This window comes from Temnothorax americanus, unplaced genomic scaffold, assembly GCF_048541705.1.
Source record: "Temnothorax americanus isolate GAGA-0224 unplaced genomic scaffold, ASM4854170v1 Scaffold3, whole genome shotgun sequence".
NCBI classification, from domain to species: domain Eukaryota; kingdom Metazoa; phylum Arthropoda; class Insecta; order Hymenoptera; family Formicidae; genus Temnothorax; species Temnothorax americanus.
The window spans coordinates 2,593,704-2,610,000 of NW_027509442.1; the positions used below are offsets into that span (position 1 = coordinate 2,593,704).

At 43.1% G+C, this 16,297-nt stretch overlaps 1 protein-coding gene across 5 annotated transcripts in view; it reads left to right on the forward strand.

The window, feature by feature from the left end:
• LOC143900533 (terminal nucleotidyltransferase 5C) overlaps window positions 1-13,533 on the forward strand; it is a 117,437-nt gene extending 103,904 nt beyond the window's left edge. For all 5 annotated transcript variants that reach the window (XM_077411985.1, XM_077411987.1, XM_077411990.1 and 2 more), the window contains exon 2: window positions 452-13,533. In XM_077411985.1, the coding sequence (XP_077268111.1) occupies window positions 452-1,843 (1,392 nt within the window). In that variant the 3' untranslated portion in view covers window positions 1,844-13,533. The remainder of the gene's footprint in view (window positions 1-451) is intronic.
• The last annotated feature ends 2,764 nt before the right edge of the window (window positions 13,534-16,297 follow it).

Consider the following 16,297-nt stretch of genomic DNA (forward strand, 5'->3'; position numbering starts at 1 on the left):
CATTGTTTTTATGTAATGCACAGATGCATACAACAGTTTAGAAAAATGCATGCGTGTTCAAGATTTATTACTGCCATTAAAAAGATTGCGATGCGAATAATATGATAATAATTTAAAGAATAATATCATAATTTTACAGAAACAACAATCTGTTTACCGAAGAGAGATCAGAATCTCAGGAAAGATTGTTTTTAAAGATATTTATATTGAAGTCGTACAGAAAAATAAATATTTTTTATATTCTTTACTCTTTATAAATAACTCATATAAATGATACAAAATCCTTCACAAAAAAATAAAAATAAAAAATCTTGGGGTTACATTTTCTTGTTGAAAAATTTATAAAATTAAACAAAGAAAATGTGAACGTTTATAATGTTCGCTTTTATAATTAAATATCGCTTGCAAGAGAGAATCACGTAAAAGTCTGGTCTTTTATTGATTGTTGCAGTGTGGCTCTCTGGAGATCGACGAGGAACGCCAGCGTCGGGTCGCTATGATGGAGTCGCTCTGCCAGGTAAACGGCAGCAAAACCAACGGCATCAGCAATGGAGATGTTAGCAACGAGACCAACAATAACAACACGAACAATAATAACAATACCCACAACAATAATACCAATAACAACAACAACAACAACAACAGCAACGCCACCGATTGCCCGGATCCTCAGCAGAGGTTGGCGGTGCTGAGTTTCGAGCAGGTCCGCCGCCTCAACGATGTGATGAACGAAGTCGTCAGCATTCACGGCCGAGGGAACTTCCCCACCTTGGAGGTCCGACTGAGGGATCTCGTGACGGTGGTGCGCAGCAAGCTAGAGACCGATCCGAGCAACGGGGGCGCCGGCATGAGGGTACGTGACATTCGGCTGAACGGCGGCGCCGCCTCCCACGTGCTGGCCACCGAGTCCCAGCCCTACAACGACCTGGACCTTATCTTCGCGGTCGAACTGTCCAGCGGCCGTAACTACGACAAGGTCAAGGCCGCGGTGCTCGGGTCCCTGTTCGACTTGCTGCCGGAAGGTGTGAGCCGCAAACGCATCACTACCTGCAGTCTGAAGGAGGCCTACGTGAGCAAAATGGTGAAGGTGAACAACGACGGCGACCGATGGTCCCTGATCTCCCTCGGCAACTCCCGGGGCCATCGAAATGTCGAGCTCAAATTCGTTGATTCGATGAGACGGCAATTCGAGTTCTCCGTCGACTCCTTCCAAATCGTTCTCGATTCCCTGCTGCTGTTCTACGAGTGCAGCAAGCTGCCGATCGCTGAGAACTTCTACCCGACCGTGGTGGGCGAGTCCGTCTACGGTGATTTCCAGGAGGCGCTCTACCATCTGCACAAGAAGCTCATCTCGACGAGGCATCCCGAGGAGATACGCGGCGGCGGTCTGCTCAAATACTGCAACCTATTGGTGAAAATGTACAAACCGTCTCAACCAGATTACATCAAGACTCTCGAACGATACATGTGTTCGAGATTCTTCATCGATTTCCCGGACATAGGACAGCAGCGCTCCAAACTTGAGAACTACCTGTGGAACCATTTCGTCGGGCCCGAGGAGGAGGCCCTCAAGTATCAGTACCTGATGCTGCTGCACAGCGTCGTTGAAGAGTCTACCGTTTGCCTGATGGGCCACGAACGACGGCAGACACTCGCCCTGATCCAGAACCTTGCCTACCAAGTGCTCTGCCAGGAGCAGCAGCAGCGGCTGACGAGTCATCAGCAGGCACCGCAAGGTCCGCCTGCCACCTACGTCTACGCCAATGGCTATTACTACGCGCCGGTGATACCCACGACGGCGTGCTACACGTGCACCTGCAACTGGATGGCGTGTTCCTCGTGATGCGACGATATCGGCGATAACGTCGTATCCGTAGACGTCGCCACCGCTACCACCGATTCCATCACTACCGCCACCACGATCGTTGATTGTTGCTGCTTTAACCGACTCAATCACGTCGATTCTTACAATCATTGGTACAATCAGAGATACGAGTGCGGATTCTGTTACCTCTGCTCTTACGGCCTCTATTGCCCTCTGGAAGATCCCGGGGACTTTTGCTGCGCTTGTGGTCCTTGCGAGGTGCCAAAGAACGCGGAGGCGAACATCGATCGTTCCGTGTCCAACGTCAAAGAATCTAAACTCCTCAGTTGACGTTCGTCGGGGTGATGCGGGATGCTTGGATACAGAAGCGGTATACGAAAGACGTCATCTCTTCGGCATCGAGGATGATAGTCGGCAAACGCGGCAACAACAAAATCGTGGATCGAAAAGGCGGCGTGTTCGGACGACGAACGTATGATATCGTCGACGATGTGAGAAGCGGTAGGCAAGTACGGGGCGCGGAGTATTCTCATCGCAAGTCTCCGCCATCGCGAGTGCTGCTCTTTCTAGGCATTCGTAAACATAAACTCGGTGGCAGTCGCTGCAGCGAAGTTAGGACCGAACCACTACTCCAGAAACAATGTGTTGTGCCTAAAAATAAAAATAAAAAAAAGAGATCGGAGAAGACTAGGAAGATGGAAAAGACGGTTCCTCCGAATGAGTTATAACAAAAGGACGGACATAAAATCGTAAAAGTAAAAGAGCAAGACGGTCTTAGATTAATGGAACAAGCGCCGCTTTTATCGACTAAACACGAATTTTTGGAGAACAGATGTCGGCATCGTCCCGGAACGAGCGTTTGTCGATGGAACGGACCTCGACGTTGCGTACAGCGAATTCTGGACGAGGCCATGTCAGGAAGGGAGCGGAAACGAAGAAGAAAGAGTCGAAGGTGGACGCGAGGCGGAATATACCACGGCGGAACTTCGTACAAACAGGGAAGACAGGAGAGAGTGGTCGAATGAACGGACAGCTCGTGCGAGACGCAATCCCCCCTGTTTCGATCTTTCGTTTGCTTTCCGTTTCTCTCGCGGAGTCGATCGCGTGCCGGACAGCAGGAGGCAAGAGACAGAAAGCGAAGGAAGGAATGGCAAGGGGTATTTTTGATGAGGGAGGAAACACGTTGAGGGATACGAAAAGATATATACATATATATATATATAAATATAAATATATTTAAATATATACAGATATATGTATAAATTTATGTATAAATAATTAATGTGTGGCTGTGAACACATTTCATTTAGATACTGTGTATAACGTGATAAGATTTAACTCGGGAAGATGATGTTAGCGGGGTGGCACGGCCGGCACGCCGGAAAGGGAACAAGCACGGGCAGTGCGCGCGAATCGAGAGGGAAACGCTTCGGAGCCGCGTTTCTTTCTTTCATTTCTGCGAGCGAGCGTAAATACGATACAAATATACAAATATATATACACACACATACACACAGACGCGTGTATTCACATATCCACGTACACCGGACGTGTCCGACCGACCGTGCTTTTCTTGGGCGATAAATACTACATGAGTGGCCGAAGCGGCACACGGCGCTAAAAAGGAAATTGTGGCTGCAATCGCATTTTAATGGGGGATGATTAGACCTCTCTCTCCCTACGAGAGCGGGATATATATGAACCCCGCGTGACGAGAAGGAAAACCGTGCAGCATAATTCGAGTCACGGCGAGATATGTCGAGGATGAGCGAGGAGTATTTGAAAACCGTTTTTCGTAATGTTTGTCGTAATATGTTGTATTGTGTCAGAACACGTCGATACGTTTCTAATTCTAGTATAACGCTGTCATCCAGTGCCATTGTCTCGACAATCGCATATCGCGCCGTAACTCGCCCGAAATCCGCGTCACATTCCCGCGCGTGCGCGCCCGCGCGCTTGCCGAGCGAAGACTTTGGGGTCCGCTCCCATCGGAAAACCACCGCATCTATCACGTTATTTTTTTTCCTCTTTATTTACTCACGGCATTATCTATCGTTAAAAGAAACTACGGTTGTCGGCGCGACATCCCGCGCGCGGAGAAATTAATCACGGATCCTCTGAACGTTCGTTTTGGAAGGTGGCACATTTCTGCAGCCTGAAACTCGCGGCGCGCGCACACGTTCGAAGAAAAGAAAGAAAAGGATGGCGATTGGAGATAGGGACACGAGACAGAGACCGAGCGAAAGAAAAAGAGGATGAGATAGAAGTGAGAGAACAAGGGAATGCAAAACTACTTCTCCTCTCCGTGTACGTTGAACGGAACGCGACTCGCGTCGAACAATGAGGGTAATATCACGAATCACGGCTGATCGGCACGACGCAACACAGACCCGGTCTCTCTTTCTCTCTTTCGTGGCGCGGCGACTGAGCCCGCATTTTTCTTTATTATAGACATCGTAAACATTCAGTAGCGAGCGCGCGCGCGCGCATGCATCCGCGTGTGTATCCGCGCGTTATACATGCGCGGAGGCAGCGGAGGACGTGGCGCTCGGGGTCTCGCGTGTGCGTAAGTGGACACATGTATACACGCAAGTTGTACATGTGCACGTGCAAAATATGTGCGTACTTTTACGTACGCTTCTCTATCTTCTCCTCTTTTCCTTATGTCTTTCTCCGTGTATGATCCGCGCGCGTACGTGTCCGTCTCTGCGTGTGCGCGTGTATACGGGTGCGTGCGTGCGTGTGTGTACGTATGTGTGTCTCCTCCGTCTCCGTTTACGTGCGTATCCGTATCGACTGGTGACCCCATTAGTTAGCTCGCTCGCTAACAGGCCTCGTTTGCCTCGCTCGCTCGCTCACTCTTACTTTCAGTTCGCGAGCGAAAGTAAAGGCCTAATAAAAAGCCCGCAAACTGGTTTTTCAGGTATATCGCGTGTTAATGCTAAGGAGATCCAGCCGCCGGCGCGGCCGGAGTGCCTCTATTGCCGGCCTATCGCCTATCGCTCTACTACCACCGCCTGTTCCACCGTCACGTCCCTTCTCCTTCTTCCCAGACGCCTCTCTCGCGTATCTCCGTGGCCCGTTCGATTATAGAACGACGAATTTCCGCAAACGGCATAAACGGGGAGCTTAAATTATCCGTCGATCGGACGTTCGCGAAATTCGCTATTTTGGATCACACTCGACATGCCGCGTCGTGGCGGATTTTCATTCGATCCAATTCTAAATCTTGACGAAATCCTGTATGCTAGGGTATTGTGCAACGTAGGATAAGAGAGATTGATGGATATATAGAAATGTTATTGTTATATATAGTCAGATACTCTGTACATGTTTGAGGTGTAATAAAGTAATTGAAAAGATGATGAGAGATGTAAATCTAAATTTCGGTATGATTCGTCGAGACCTGTTCTTTAGAGTCTTGTTACCGCATCGCAATTTCGATTAACAGAAAACTGAGAAAACACTTGTTATTAACATCAACGATACGGCGTGTCTCGCGTTGAAAAAAAAAAATTTTTTACGCCGACTCGTCGCTTCGCGAATCGTGGCGAATTCCTACAATCGAGCTTTAATGATATTCTTAAGTAAAAGTCGAGCGCGTCGTACTCCCTATCTCCCCCTTCGCGTCACATTCGAGCCACTCGCGGCGCTCATCGATCGACAAATTAATCTACCAGAGATGAGCCTGAGATGAGTCCGACCGTCGGCGGAATTAAGCCTTCCGTTATCTATAAAAGGCAGCGAGCTCATTTCGCTTTCCTCCTCGTCGCTTTCCACCGCTTTTATTTAAATGGCGACGCGAACAACGAATTCAGCGGATAGAGGCATTTTTTTTTTTTTTTTTTTTTTTTTAGTAGGTTATTCCTTTCTTTCGAATTAACATTTGTTTTATACGTAACAAATATTGATTTTTATACCGTCACCCGTTACTTTGGTGCCATGCCAAAAGTTAACGTCAGTGTATATTGCTAAAAAGGTAGAAGAAAATGTAGTCATCGGAGGATACTTAATGATAGATTTATAACTACAAATCGCAACTGGCAGCCCGCCGAAAATATCTACAGAAGCGTGGTGGTGGTAACAAGCGAGGCTGATAGTAATCGAAAATTACAAAATCGGAACCAGCGTACATTTTTAGCATTAATATGTTGTTCAAATTGTGTTGCGTTGTTTTTTTTATACGTGATTTATACATGTGCATCGTTAAAAAAGAATGAGCGAAAAAAATTATTTGTCTATCACGCGCACGTCTTCGTCTTGTGAATTGGAGATTTCGAATAGCGAATCTAGCATGTCCCGGAGCGCATTTCGTTATTAATGGTTGTATTTATGTAGGTTTAAACCGTGCGCCTAATTACGAAAGAGAAATTCACGCGGATGGCCGGAACAGGTGCCAACTTATTGAAATAATTATAACCGTGTCTACGTTAAGTCTCGGAATTAGTTGCCATTATCAACGACACATTGATTACGTTAATTACTCGGCGATAAACGTTAATTGCAACTTGTATAGGTCGTCGAATACAATTACGTCTAAAATAGTAAAAATAATAATGTACAGGTTTACATAATACATGCGTTCTGCGTGCGTCTCGGGAGTAATCTCGACGAGCTTGCTTAGTTAATCAACGTGAAAGCTTGTTTGTTTATAGATTGTGCGTTAAATCAAAATTTAATATATCAGCGTGAGAGAGAGAAGAAGCAAACACGAGTACGAGAAATGTGAGTCGAATGATTTTTTTTTTGCTTCCATGTCGGCAGCATTTTAGTAACTCGTACGTTAAGTCGAATGAAAATTGAAAATGATATAAAATTGAAACATGGAAGTATATATACATATACATATGTACATGTATATGTGTATGTATATAAATCGTACATGTATATGTATTTAAATATATATGTATATATATGTTTTTTTTTGCGTAATGTGTAGGGTGAAAATTTTTCTCAAGTACATAATAACCAAAAGGCCGTGCCGCGATCTTCAGGCTGCATAATGTTATCATTACCGTCGTAAGAGCGAAGAGGCATCGATGCGTTTCAGAAAACCGAGCAACGTAGATGCATCTTCATGCACACATCGATAAAGATGCATTTACGTAGCGAGACACGCCAATGAACTGATGACACACCAGCGAAGGGGAAGGATCAAAGCGGGAATGTCGCACGTATTTTTAAAACGTGTTGTAAAACGCGATACATAAATTCTGAGTGTTCACATGACGACACGCAAAAGGCTGAACGTAGGTAGAAAGGCTTCCGCTTTGATTTCTTCATTCGATGATTTTATCGGGTGACCGAGTAAAAAGAATCTAGAACCTATCGAATTTTGCGATGCGAGAGAAAATTACGTAAGAGCTTGTGCAAAAAAAAACAGATTGTGTTAATAAGAAAATTATTATTCGCGCGGTAAAAAGCGGACCCGGATCTAATTTGCAAAATGATATATCAGTTTTTCTTAAAATACAAGCTTCGGTGCTGTCGTTTGCGGTTTGCGCGATTGATCCTTCATCTCGGGTCCTACGAATCGAACGGAAGCAGAAACCGAGTTCTTCGTCCTCTCGAGATCCCGATCGTCGATCAATAACATCGTTCTCTCGTAGAAATTGTCTTTCGTCTTTAGTCGATCGAGACAGGCCCCCCTGATTTTTCACTAAGCGCTTTAAGGTCCAGGGTTGATACGTAACTATGTGCTATACATATATATACATATATCTCTTGCGAAAGGTATTGCGGAGGACACATATACGCTCATGTTACATTACCGTTTATTATTTTACTACAAGAAATACGACACTAATGAATTTATCTTTCTATTAATATGTGTAATGGGACGCTGTAACGTAATTACAATTAAAGAAAACATAGCACACAGCCGCAGAAAGGAGAGAAATGTATTTAAAGAACGCTATTATCGTCCTTAGTGTTTAATAGATTACCCGTTACGATTTTTAATCCTTTAGTAAGACCTACTACATGCGAGCGAGCGAGAAAGAGAGGGAAAGACAATAGGTGGGTGCCGAGGGACTAGAAACGACAGAATGATCGCGGAAAACGGATATATATGTACATACATACTTCACGTACATGTCGATAGAAATAAAGATATATATGTATATGTATAATTACGTCCAGAGCGAGGTCCAAAGACGAGTAACGGGCCCGTGCCCGGGGAAATCTCAAGTTGTCCTAACGACAAAGGGTAGTGGGAGGGGGGAAACGAGGGACCCAAAATAATCGAGGGAAATCGCGGTCAGTCCGCCTTTCCCATGACGAACATTTTTCTAATTTCGTTCGTCGCATATCCATGCGTCTTTGTGTGTGCGTTCTTTTTTTTTTCTCTTTTTTTTTCTTAATTTTTTACGAGGCACGAGACTCGACTCGCCGCTGGACGCGTTCGCACGTCGTGCATATGTGTGTATATGCGTGTGTGCGTGCTCACGCATCCTCGTCCATACTTTAAGGTAAACGTGTTGCCGCGTTTACGTTACACGTGAATCAGCTGCGAAAAGAAAAGAGAGAGAGAGAGAGAGAGAGAGGAGAGAACTGTGCAGGCCCTTTTGCGTCTTTATTAGAATAATCCCGGCGAAGTGTGCGTCCAAACTGCAAAAAGAAAATCGCGCGTACATATATATGCTTGTGTAAATTTATGTATATATATTTATGTATATGTTTATATAAATACATATACATATATTTATATGTGTGTAAATGTATAACACACATACATACATAAATCACACACACACACACACACACACACACACACACACACACACACACACACACACACACACACACACTTTCGAGGATCTTTCGAATCGACGTCGCTTGAGAATCTATAATATGAGATATAGAATCAACCGGCTTTTGCGAGCTCATGCTCTATGTAGAACTGGGGGATCGCATAGATATTATATACAGCGATAAAAATTGAGATAAAACGAAATATTGAAAGGATGTGTTATTGCAGTTACTGATAAGGTCGATCTATCACGAAACGATTTTAAAGTAAGGCTTTGAAATAATTTTTGAATTGGTTGTGATTGTATATAGTGTTAGCCTCTGACTGTGTTAATTATCAACGGATAACTAAATTAATATATACATCGTAAGCAAATAAATAAATATAGATTAAACGGATAAAAAAATGAAAATTTATTAAAATTGCAAATATAAAAAATTGATGTCGATTTTCTTAACGTTAGACTTTTGTGTAATAAGGATAAGATAATGAATTAGCAATTAAGACGCCGATTAACACAGCGACGTCGACTTGACTGGATTCGCGACAGTTAAATAATAATAATGAATAACAATAATAATAAGGCCTCGAGATAAATAATATTCTTGCCTCGTCCGTTAACCGGAAGCCTGTGGAGTTTTCTGATTTCGGACGGTGATTGTACGTCTGGACCCAGATACTTCGTGAAAAACATAAGACTCGTATAATAAAGTATGTGTATAGTAAAGGCAACGCTATTTTTTGTGGCTAGATTAAAGCGTAAAGTAAATGGAAGGAGAGAGAAGTTTTATGGAAACTAAATTTTATCGATCTACATATAGTCGAGAGTAGTTGATATACATATTAAGATATAATTATTAAATTTTTTGCGAGGAAAGATCTATATATCTATAAATCTAATCGTTTTTTTCTTGTACGGCGTCGCCGCTCTATACGATCGTGATGAGGACAACGACGATCGGCCAATTACTTATCCTAATCGGAACCGATCGCGTTGAAACGCTTAACGTCGCTTGATGAACACATGCGTGTGAATTTGCGCGGATTTAACTGACGACGCGAATAAGTATGTAACGATTCGTGGTTAACGATTAGCTCCTTTTTGGACGCATGAGCGGCGAACGAATCGAGATTGCCTTGCGAATGAACCGCTTTAATTTTGAACAGGTTACAGGATGAAAACCCCAATGAGTCGTTATATGTAGCGTACGTTATTTAGCGCGAAACCGCGTAGCTAATTAGATAATTGCTACGGTAAATTGTCGGGGAAAATACATACGTTTGGCGCGAGCGTCCCTCAGCTGATCGGTTTTAATCACTCGCGCTAATTGGTCTAGCAAGCACCCGGGCGATCGAGATGGTAAATAATCCAAAATTTATTCAGCTGTTTACTTCTCGGCAAAAGAGCTAATCCGCATAGAAATAAGTTGGTTGCTTCTTACATCCGGTTTTAACATAATTACATGAGTCCTTCAAAAAATTAACATGAATTTAATTTGCGAAAATATCGGAGGAATTTGTTTATGTTAATGACATCGATTTATAGATTTGTTTATTTAACAGCGGCTCTTATCACGCAACTACCGTCCGTAATGAAGTGAACCGACTTGTTTGTGATGCAATGCTAATTGACGACTTCTGATCTCTAGTTTTCATATATTCTCCTCGGATTTGTCAGTCTTGATAATATATTGAATATTTAGCGCTACTCGCGCTTTCCGAATGCTCGCGCGGATCTTATCAAATAAGATTAATTATCAAGTCGCATTGCGCGCTCTTGATCCTCTCATGCCCGATCCATCGAACACGATAATCACGCGTTGGTCGTGACAAAAAAACGTCATGTCGCGTAAAGGCGATTGCGATCTGAACGTCGTTGTAATTTTATTTGCTCGAAGAATTTCGGAATACGCGAGGATCGCGCTACGATAATGTTCGTAAAAATCGTTAATAACAATGATATAACATACTTCGTTCAACGGCAAAATTAATTGTCTCTTCGATGGCGTGGTATCGCAGTTCTTGTCATAACGATTTAAGTGATAGCGTTCATATCAACCTCAGTAATTTGCATTAACTTTCCGATGCAGTATTCAATCTTCGAATTGTCGAGAAATTATCACATTGTAGAAGCGATAACTAAATGTTAATATTGTTTGTGGAACGCGATCTAATAAATACGCAATAAAGTGGAGAATTTTAACCAGCTGGCATTCTTAAAGTTACACCTGTCACAAAAGAAATAACATTGAAGATCGATATTGTTTCTGAAGCGTATCAGAGACCTATCCCTTTTTTTTTTTTATTATGCAGTCATAAAGATATTTTAATTACAAGACTTCGATGGATTAGTCTTTAGCAAAATTAGCTTTTCTGAATATTTTTGCTCAACAATGACTCGCACGTGTAAATCAGGAAAATATACACAATGTTCTTTTTGTCGAGCTTGCGCCAGTGATTGCCATCGTTCAACTCTGATATTAACGCGGATCACGATAAGACTACACTCGGACGATTGTTTCTTTATCTTTGATTGCCGATCGAATTTCACACGGATTACATGCACTCTCTCTTATTGGAACAACGAGAGATATCTCCGGCGCGCTAGTCCGATTACGAGCGTAATTTTAAAGCATCGTACACGATACCGAGTCTTCGAAGATAATTATCGGATAATAACGAACTTCTAAAATGTCTATAAGAGAGGAAGATCCCAACAAATCTAACGCTGTACGCAAGATTAATATGTGACATGAGAAGCGCGTGACGCGCGTCTCAACGGCAGAAACGACGATAATTTTCCGTTCGTTACGTATCCTTCGGTGATGCCAGATGCCCTTCAGATATTTTTTTTTTTTGCGAGCCGAATCAAACGTTTCCCTCGCGGCGAATCCAAGGGAAAGGGTTTCATCGAGAGAGAGAGAGAGAGTAGAAGAAAAAAGAATATGCAAAGGGAACGAAACTTACGTACGAAAAGAGGGATATTTTTCTCGGATATTTACACGATAGATTTTCTTCTTCCGTCTTCTGACTTCTCCTCAAGGCAAGGAAAAGTCGAGTCGAGGATAATGGCGCGCCTTCTGATCTGGCATCACTAACGAGGAAGTTAAACGGCCCGAACCTCTGGAAGTGCACGTTGTTTCCGATCGCTCCGAGACAATCGGCTCGAGAATTACTGGTTCCTTCGGGTTCTCGTTGTTCCTGCTCGGCATTACGGTCCCGTTCGATCGAAACAATCAAGTAAAACTCGGCGCATCGCCGTGTGCAATTCTGTCGGACTGTACTGTAAATTAAAATCATTTGTTTCTCGTCTTCTATTTATTATATCTCTATACAATTATCTCTGTTTTATAGTACGACGTCGAGGATTCTCCGATCGAGATCTCGGTCGAATCGCAATCGCCCGATTCCGATCGAACGTCGATCAACGGAACATCTCGCGGGAAGTAGGAGGCCGGAGTGATTAACGAGTGGTCTGTGAAGATCACGCGAGAAGCCCGCTCTTCCGCCTTTCCATCTTGCATATACGGGAGATGGATCGCGCGATACGTCGGTCGCGACCGTCGCATTAATAATTCATACGCTCGTGAATTACGAATACGAATATGGCGAATGGGAAATTTCGGCTACAACGATATTTCATAATTGTCCGCGGCGCGTCAGAAAAGAGATCTCGTCCCTTTGACCATCCATTACAATTAAGTTATTACACTGATTAATGGCTGCAGTAGCCATTACTCTCTAGTAGCGGCTAATGAGTATAGCGACCGCGTTATGGCCCTGTGTGTGTATGTATGTATATACGTGTCGTACGTGTGTGTAAGCCCACGGTTGCTGCGATATGTAGTGACATAGCAATATCATAATGGTAGGGCGCGCGGGGAGAGAAAGAGAGAAAGAGCATTACGCAGCGCTGTAGCGAGAAAATATCGTTGTAGCCCTTCACCGCAATTTTTCTTTCGAAATCGAGAGCGTGCACACATCTCACGTGTGTCACGTGTCTTCCTCCCGATGCACGATCTTCCCGCCCCGTTCAACCCGGAAGATCCCGCGCGGATCGGCGTGTGATTCAGGAGATGAAGATCACCCTCGCGTGATTTCGCGCGCGGATCGAGCGATGCCGGAAGTTCCGCCGGTCGCTCTCTCGAGATCGAGATCGGGCCGACTTCCGGCGACCGATTAGAACGATCGCGAAGCCGTCGTGCCAGGAGAGCTTTCCTATTCCTTTCTTCCTGTTTTATCGCTTATCCTCGCGCTTTCCCTTTTCCCGCGATGTCCGCTTTTCTCAAATGTTCCTCTTCGTTCCTCGTTCAGTCGTTTAATTGTCAGTTCTCGCCATCTTCTTCTCTTTGGATTCTAGCGATGACAGCGAGTTGAAAGCTCGATCCTAAGTTCACACACACACACACACACACACACACACACACACCACATAAACGCGCGCGTGCGTGCGTGTGTACGTGCTTGCGATATAGACATGATCAAACGCACTTTGCGTGAACAATACGCGCATATAATACATTTAAATAAACCGATACTCCATATACACGTATACATATGTACACGCGAGAAAAACCTAAAAACAACGACGCACGCACATCGCGCGTACGGAATTTACGATGATTACTGTTAATGAATGATTTACTGGTAATAATAATTGTAATTTAAAGTTAACATTATTCCCGTTTGTATTTTAAGAAGATAAAATGAAGGGAGTTAATGAAAGTGAGAGAGAGAGAGAGAGAGAGAGAGAGAGAATGCGAAAGAAAACAAGTGAAAGAAAGAGAAAGAAAATCTATTTCGTATGCGATTTACGAGTGCATAAGTGGGCACTGATCTGGTAAATTTCTTTTTTTATTTCTTTGACTTGCCCATGATTATATATTCCCATATATAAAAATGTTATAAGAATACCTATAAAAAGTGAAAATAAATATGTAAACCCCGAGAATACAAATCGAGTGATATATCGTCATTTATTCCCTTTCTTCTTATCTTTGCATGTATTATCTTTTTTGAGTAAGTATCGAGTGTTCTTTTCTTTTATGCTAATTTGTAATATGAGATATACAAAGCATAATTCAAACATTAAAGGTGCACTGCGTGCGTAAGAGGATTAAACACTTAATTCATTTCATTATCTTCATCCGTTTCTAACGTGTTTGAAAGTTACGTATAATTTAATTCCGCGCAACAGCTGATTTTTTTTTTACATTTATGTAGGACGAAGAAGTAAAAGTTGCACGCAGAGAATAATATAATATCTATGCTGTGAGAGATTTATACAGAGCGTGCACGACTATTTTCACCTCAAAGGCGTATCACATAATAAATATTTAATTAGATTAAACTTGGTCGATTAAAATTCTCTGCGAGAATAGATTAAAAAATTCCCTCTTTTAATTCTTGATTTCTCTCTCTCACACAAAGTAAATTTGATTTTAAACATTTATTTATATTAACAATTATCTAAGAACTTAAACTTAATTTTAAAGTTAATTTTTTATAAAAATTCTTGTTAATAACGTTTAACAACGTTAAATTTAAATACTTTCTGTATGGGAAATTTGTAAGGAAAATGTTTCTTAAGCTGCATAAAAATAGTTGCAAGACCATTTATTTATATACATTACATGTATACATAAAATATATTTACGAGTATATTACAATAATTCAATTCAGAATATACAATTGTGCAGTCGACATTGTGTCGAGAATTGTATAACCGATTGTGTGAGAAAAAAACCTTTGATTGAGAACGGTTAAATAATTTCGCAATTATTATCGCTCGACATTGAAACAGCATCAGCTATTCTTTTTGATTCGGCCCGCGGTATCTCTACGTACGGTTAACAGGATATCCGGTGGATCTGGAATGTGCATGTCATTATATTTCTCGGATGAATTTCGCGTGGCAATTTAAAGGACGAATGAATCGACGCGGCATTGTGAAATTTCGTCGAAATCATCGAGGGCAGCAGAGACGGGATTCCACGCACTTCCCGATCTCCGCAAGTATCTGCCAACGTCGCTGCAGGCATTGTCCGGTCCTCCGATTAACGATATTTCAGCCCGAACTCGAAATCGCAACGTTCCTATCACGAATAATCACGATGTTTCTGCTCGATTGGTCACGGCCGTTTCATAGTGGCGATATTCGATTTTAGTCGCCCAGATTCGGCATGCGTATATATATCGTTGTCATTTTTCCGCCGCGAGCCCGCTCCGGCTTTAGCGGCGCGTATTTCGCGGCGTTGCAGCTGCGCGAGCTGCTATAGTGCAGCTGTATGAGGTAAGTCGACTACTAAACCGGTATTCGAAAACGAAATCCCGTTTTATCATAACCCGTTACGGTAGCGTGTAATTAAACTCGTTTTCTCGTGCGGCGGCGGCGGCGGCGGAGGCGGCGGCGGTGACAATTATGAATTCAGATCGATCGAAAGTACAATCGTGTCGTGACATTCACTCGCGACAGTCTCGTAATCGCGGCGTTTTGCGGCAATTAATTTCAATATGAATTGTCATATCCGCTCCGGCATAACGTTTCCTGCGCGCCCGCGCCCGAGTATATACGCGCGATACGAGTGCCATGCGTGCACGTGTCCTAGAGGCCATCCGATAGAATAAAACACTCCGGCGGTCGTGACGCAACGACGTCGAATAAATTTCTCCTTCGCACCCACGATTTCCCGAATGCCGCGTCGCGCTCGTGCCGGTTATATTGCGTAAGCGCGCCGCAAAATTTCGAATGCAATCGTGTCGAAACGAGACGCTATAGATCGCTTTGCTTGTTTACTTTCGTTTTCTCTTGGAAACGTATAAATTCCTCGAAAAGCCATCGCTATTCCGAATCCCTTCGGATATCCTCGTCGCTAATTGCGGGCCGCGCTTTATTCGTCGCGACGGCGACGACGGGAGGCGGACTTATGCTTGTCGCAAGCGAGCGTTTTTTTCCTCTTTCATGCCGGACACTCTGCGGTTAAAAATGCAGATTGATATTTCGACACACATTTATATATACGTTACGCACATCGGCGCGGAGGTTTAGCGTTCAGAGAAAAAAAAATACGTTATGCATATATTACACACATTATTTATATATTGTGCAAAAAATATTTGCATAAATACCGGTCTATCTATTTACTTATTGAAGAAAAAAAATATTTGCGTGGTTCTGGTGGTTAAAAATAAAAGTCAATATTTCAGCCGCTATAGCCAGTTTTTAAGCAGAAATAGTTTTTGTGTGTATTATAGTTGCAACAATGTTGCATATCATTGTCGCTCGTGAAATTCCGCACTCGATCGATCAATGATAGACTTCGCGAAATCGCAGACAAATCGGCGGAACGAACGATCGAATGCTTTATCGGTTCGATCAGCGGTCTATATTCCATTATGCATCTCGTATTTTTGTATTGTACTTTTTAAGCGATTTTTTTTAAGCGTTCTCGCGAAATTCTCGGATTCTTAGCTTGATGCTCGCCGAAGAATGTGAATTAACAAAGCGGATGCGTGAATTTCATAAGAAACGTATCGGGTATGTTAATGGGCTCAGGAATATTCCCCCGATTTCGCGATTAACGCTTCGTCCCGACTTAAGAATTCGCGGACGCTAAATTAGCAACGCGAATCGGCAGCGGTTCGAAAAGATCTATCGATGCATAGTTCGAGACGCGATCGGCATTCCGCGATGTAAAAACGTTCGACAAGAACTTGTAATT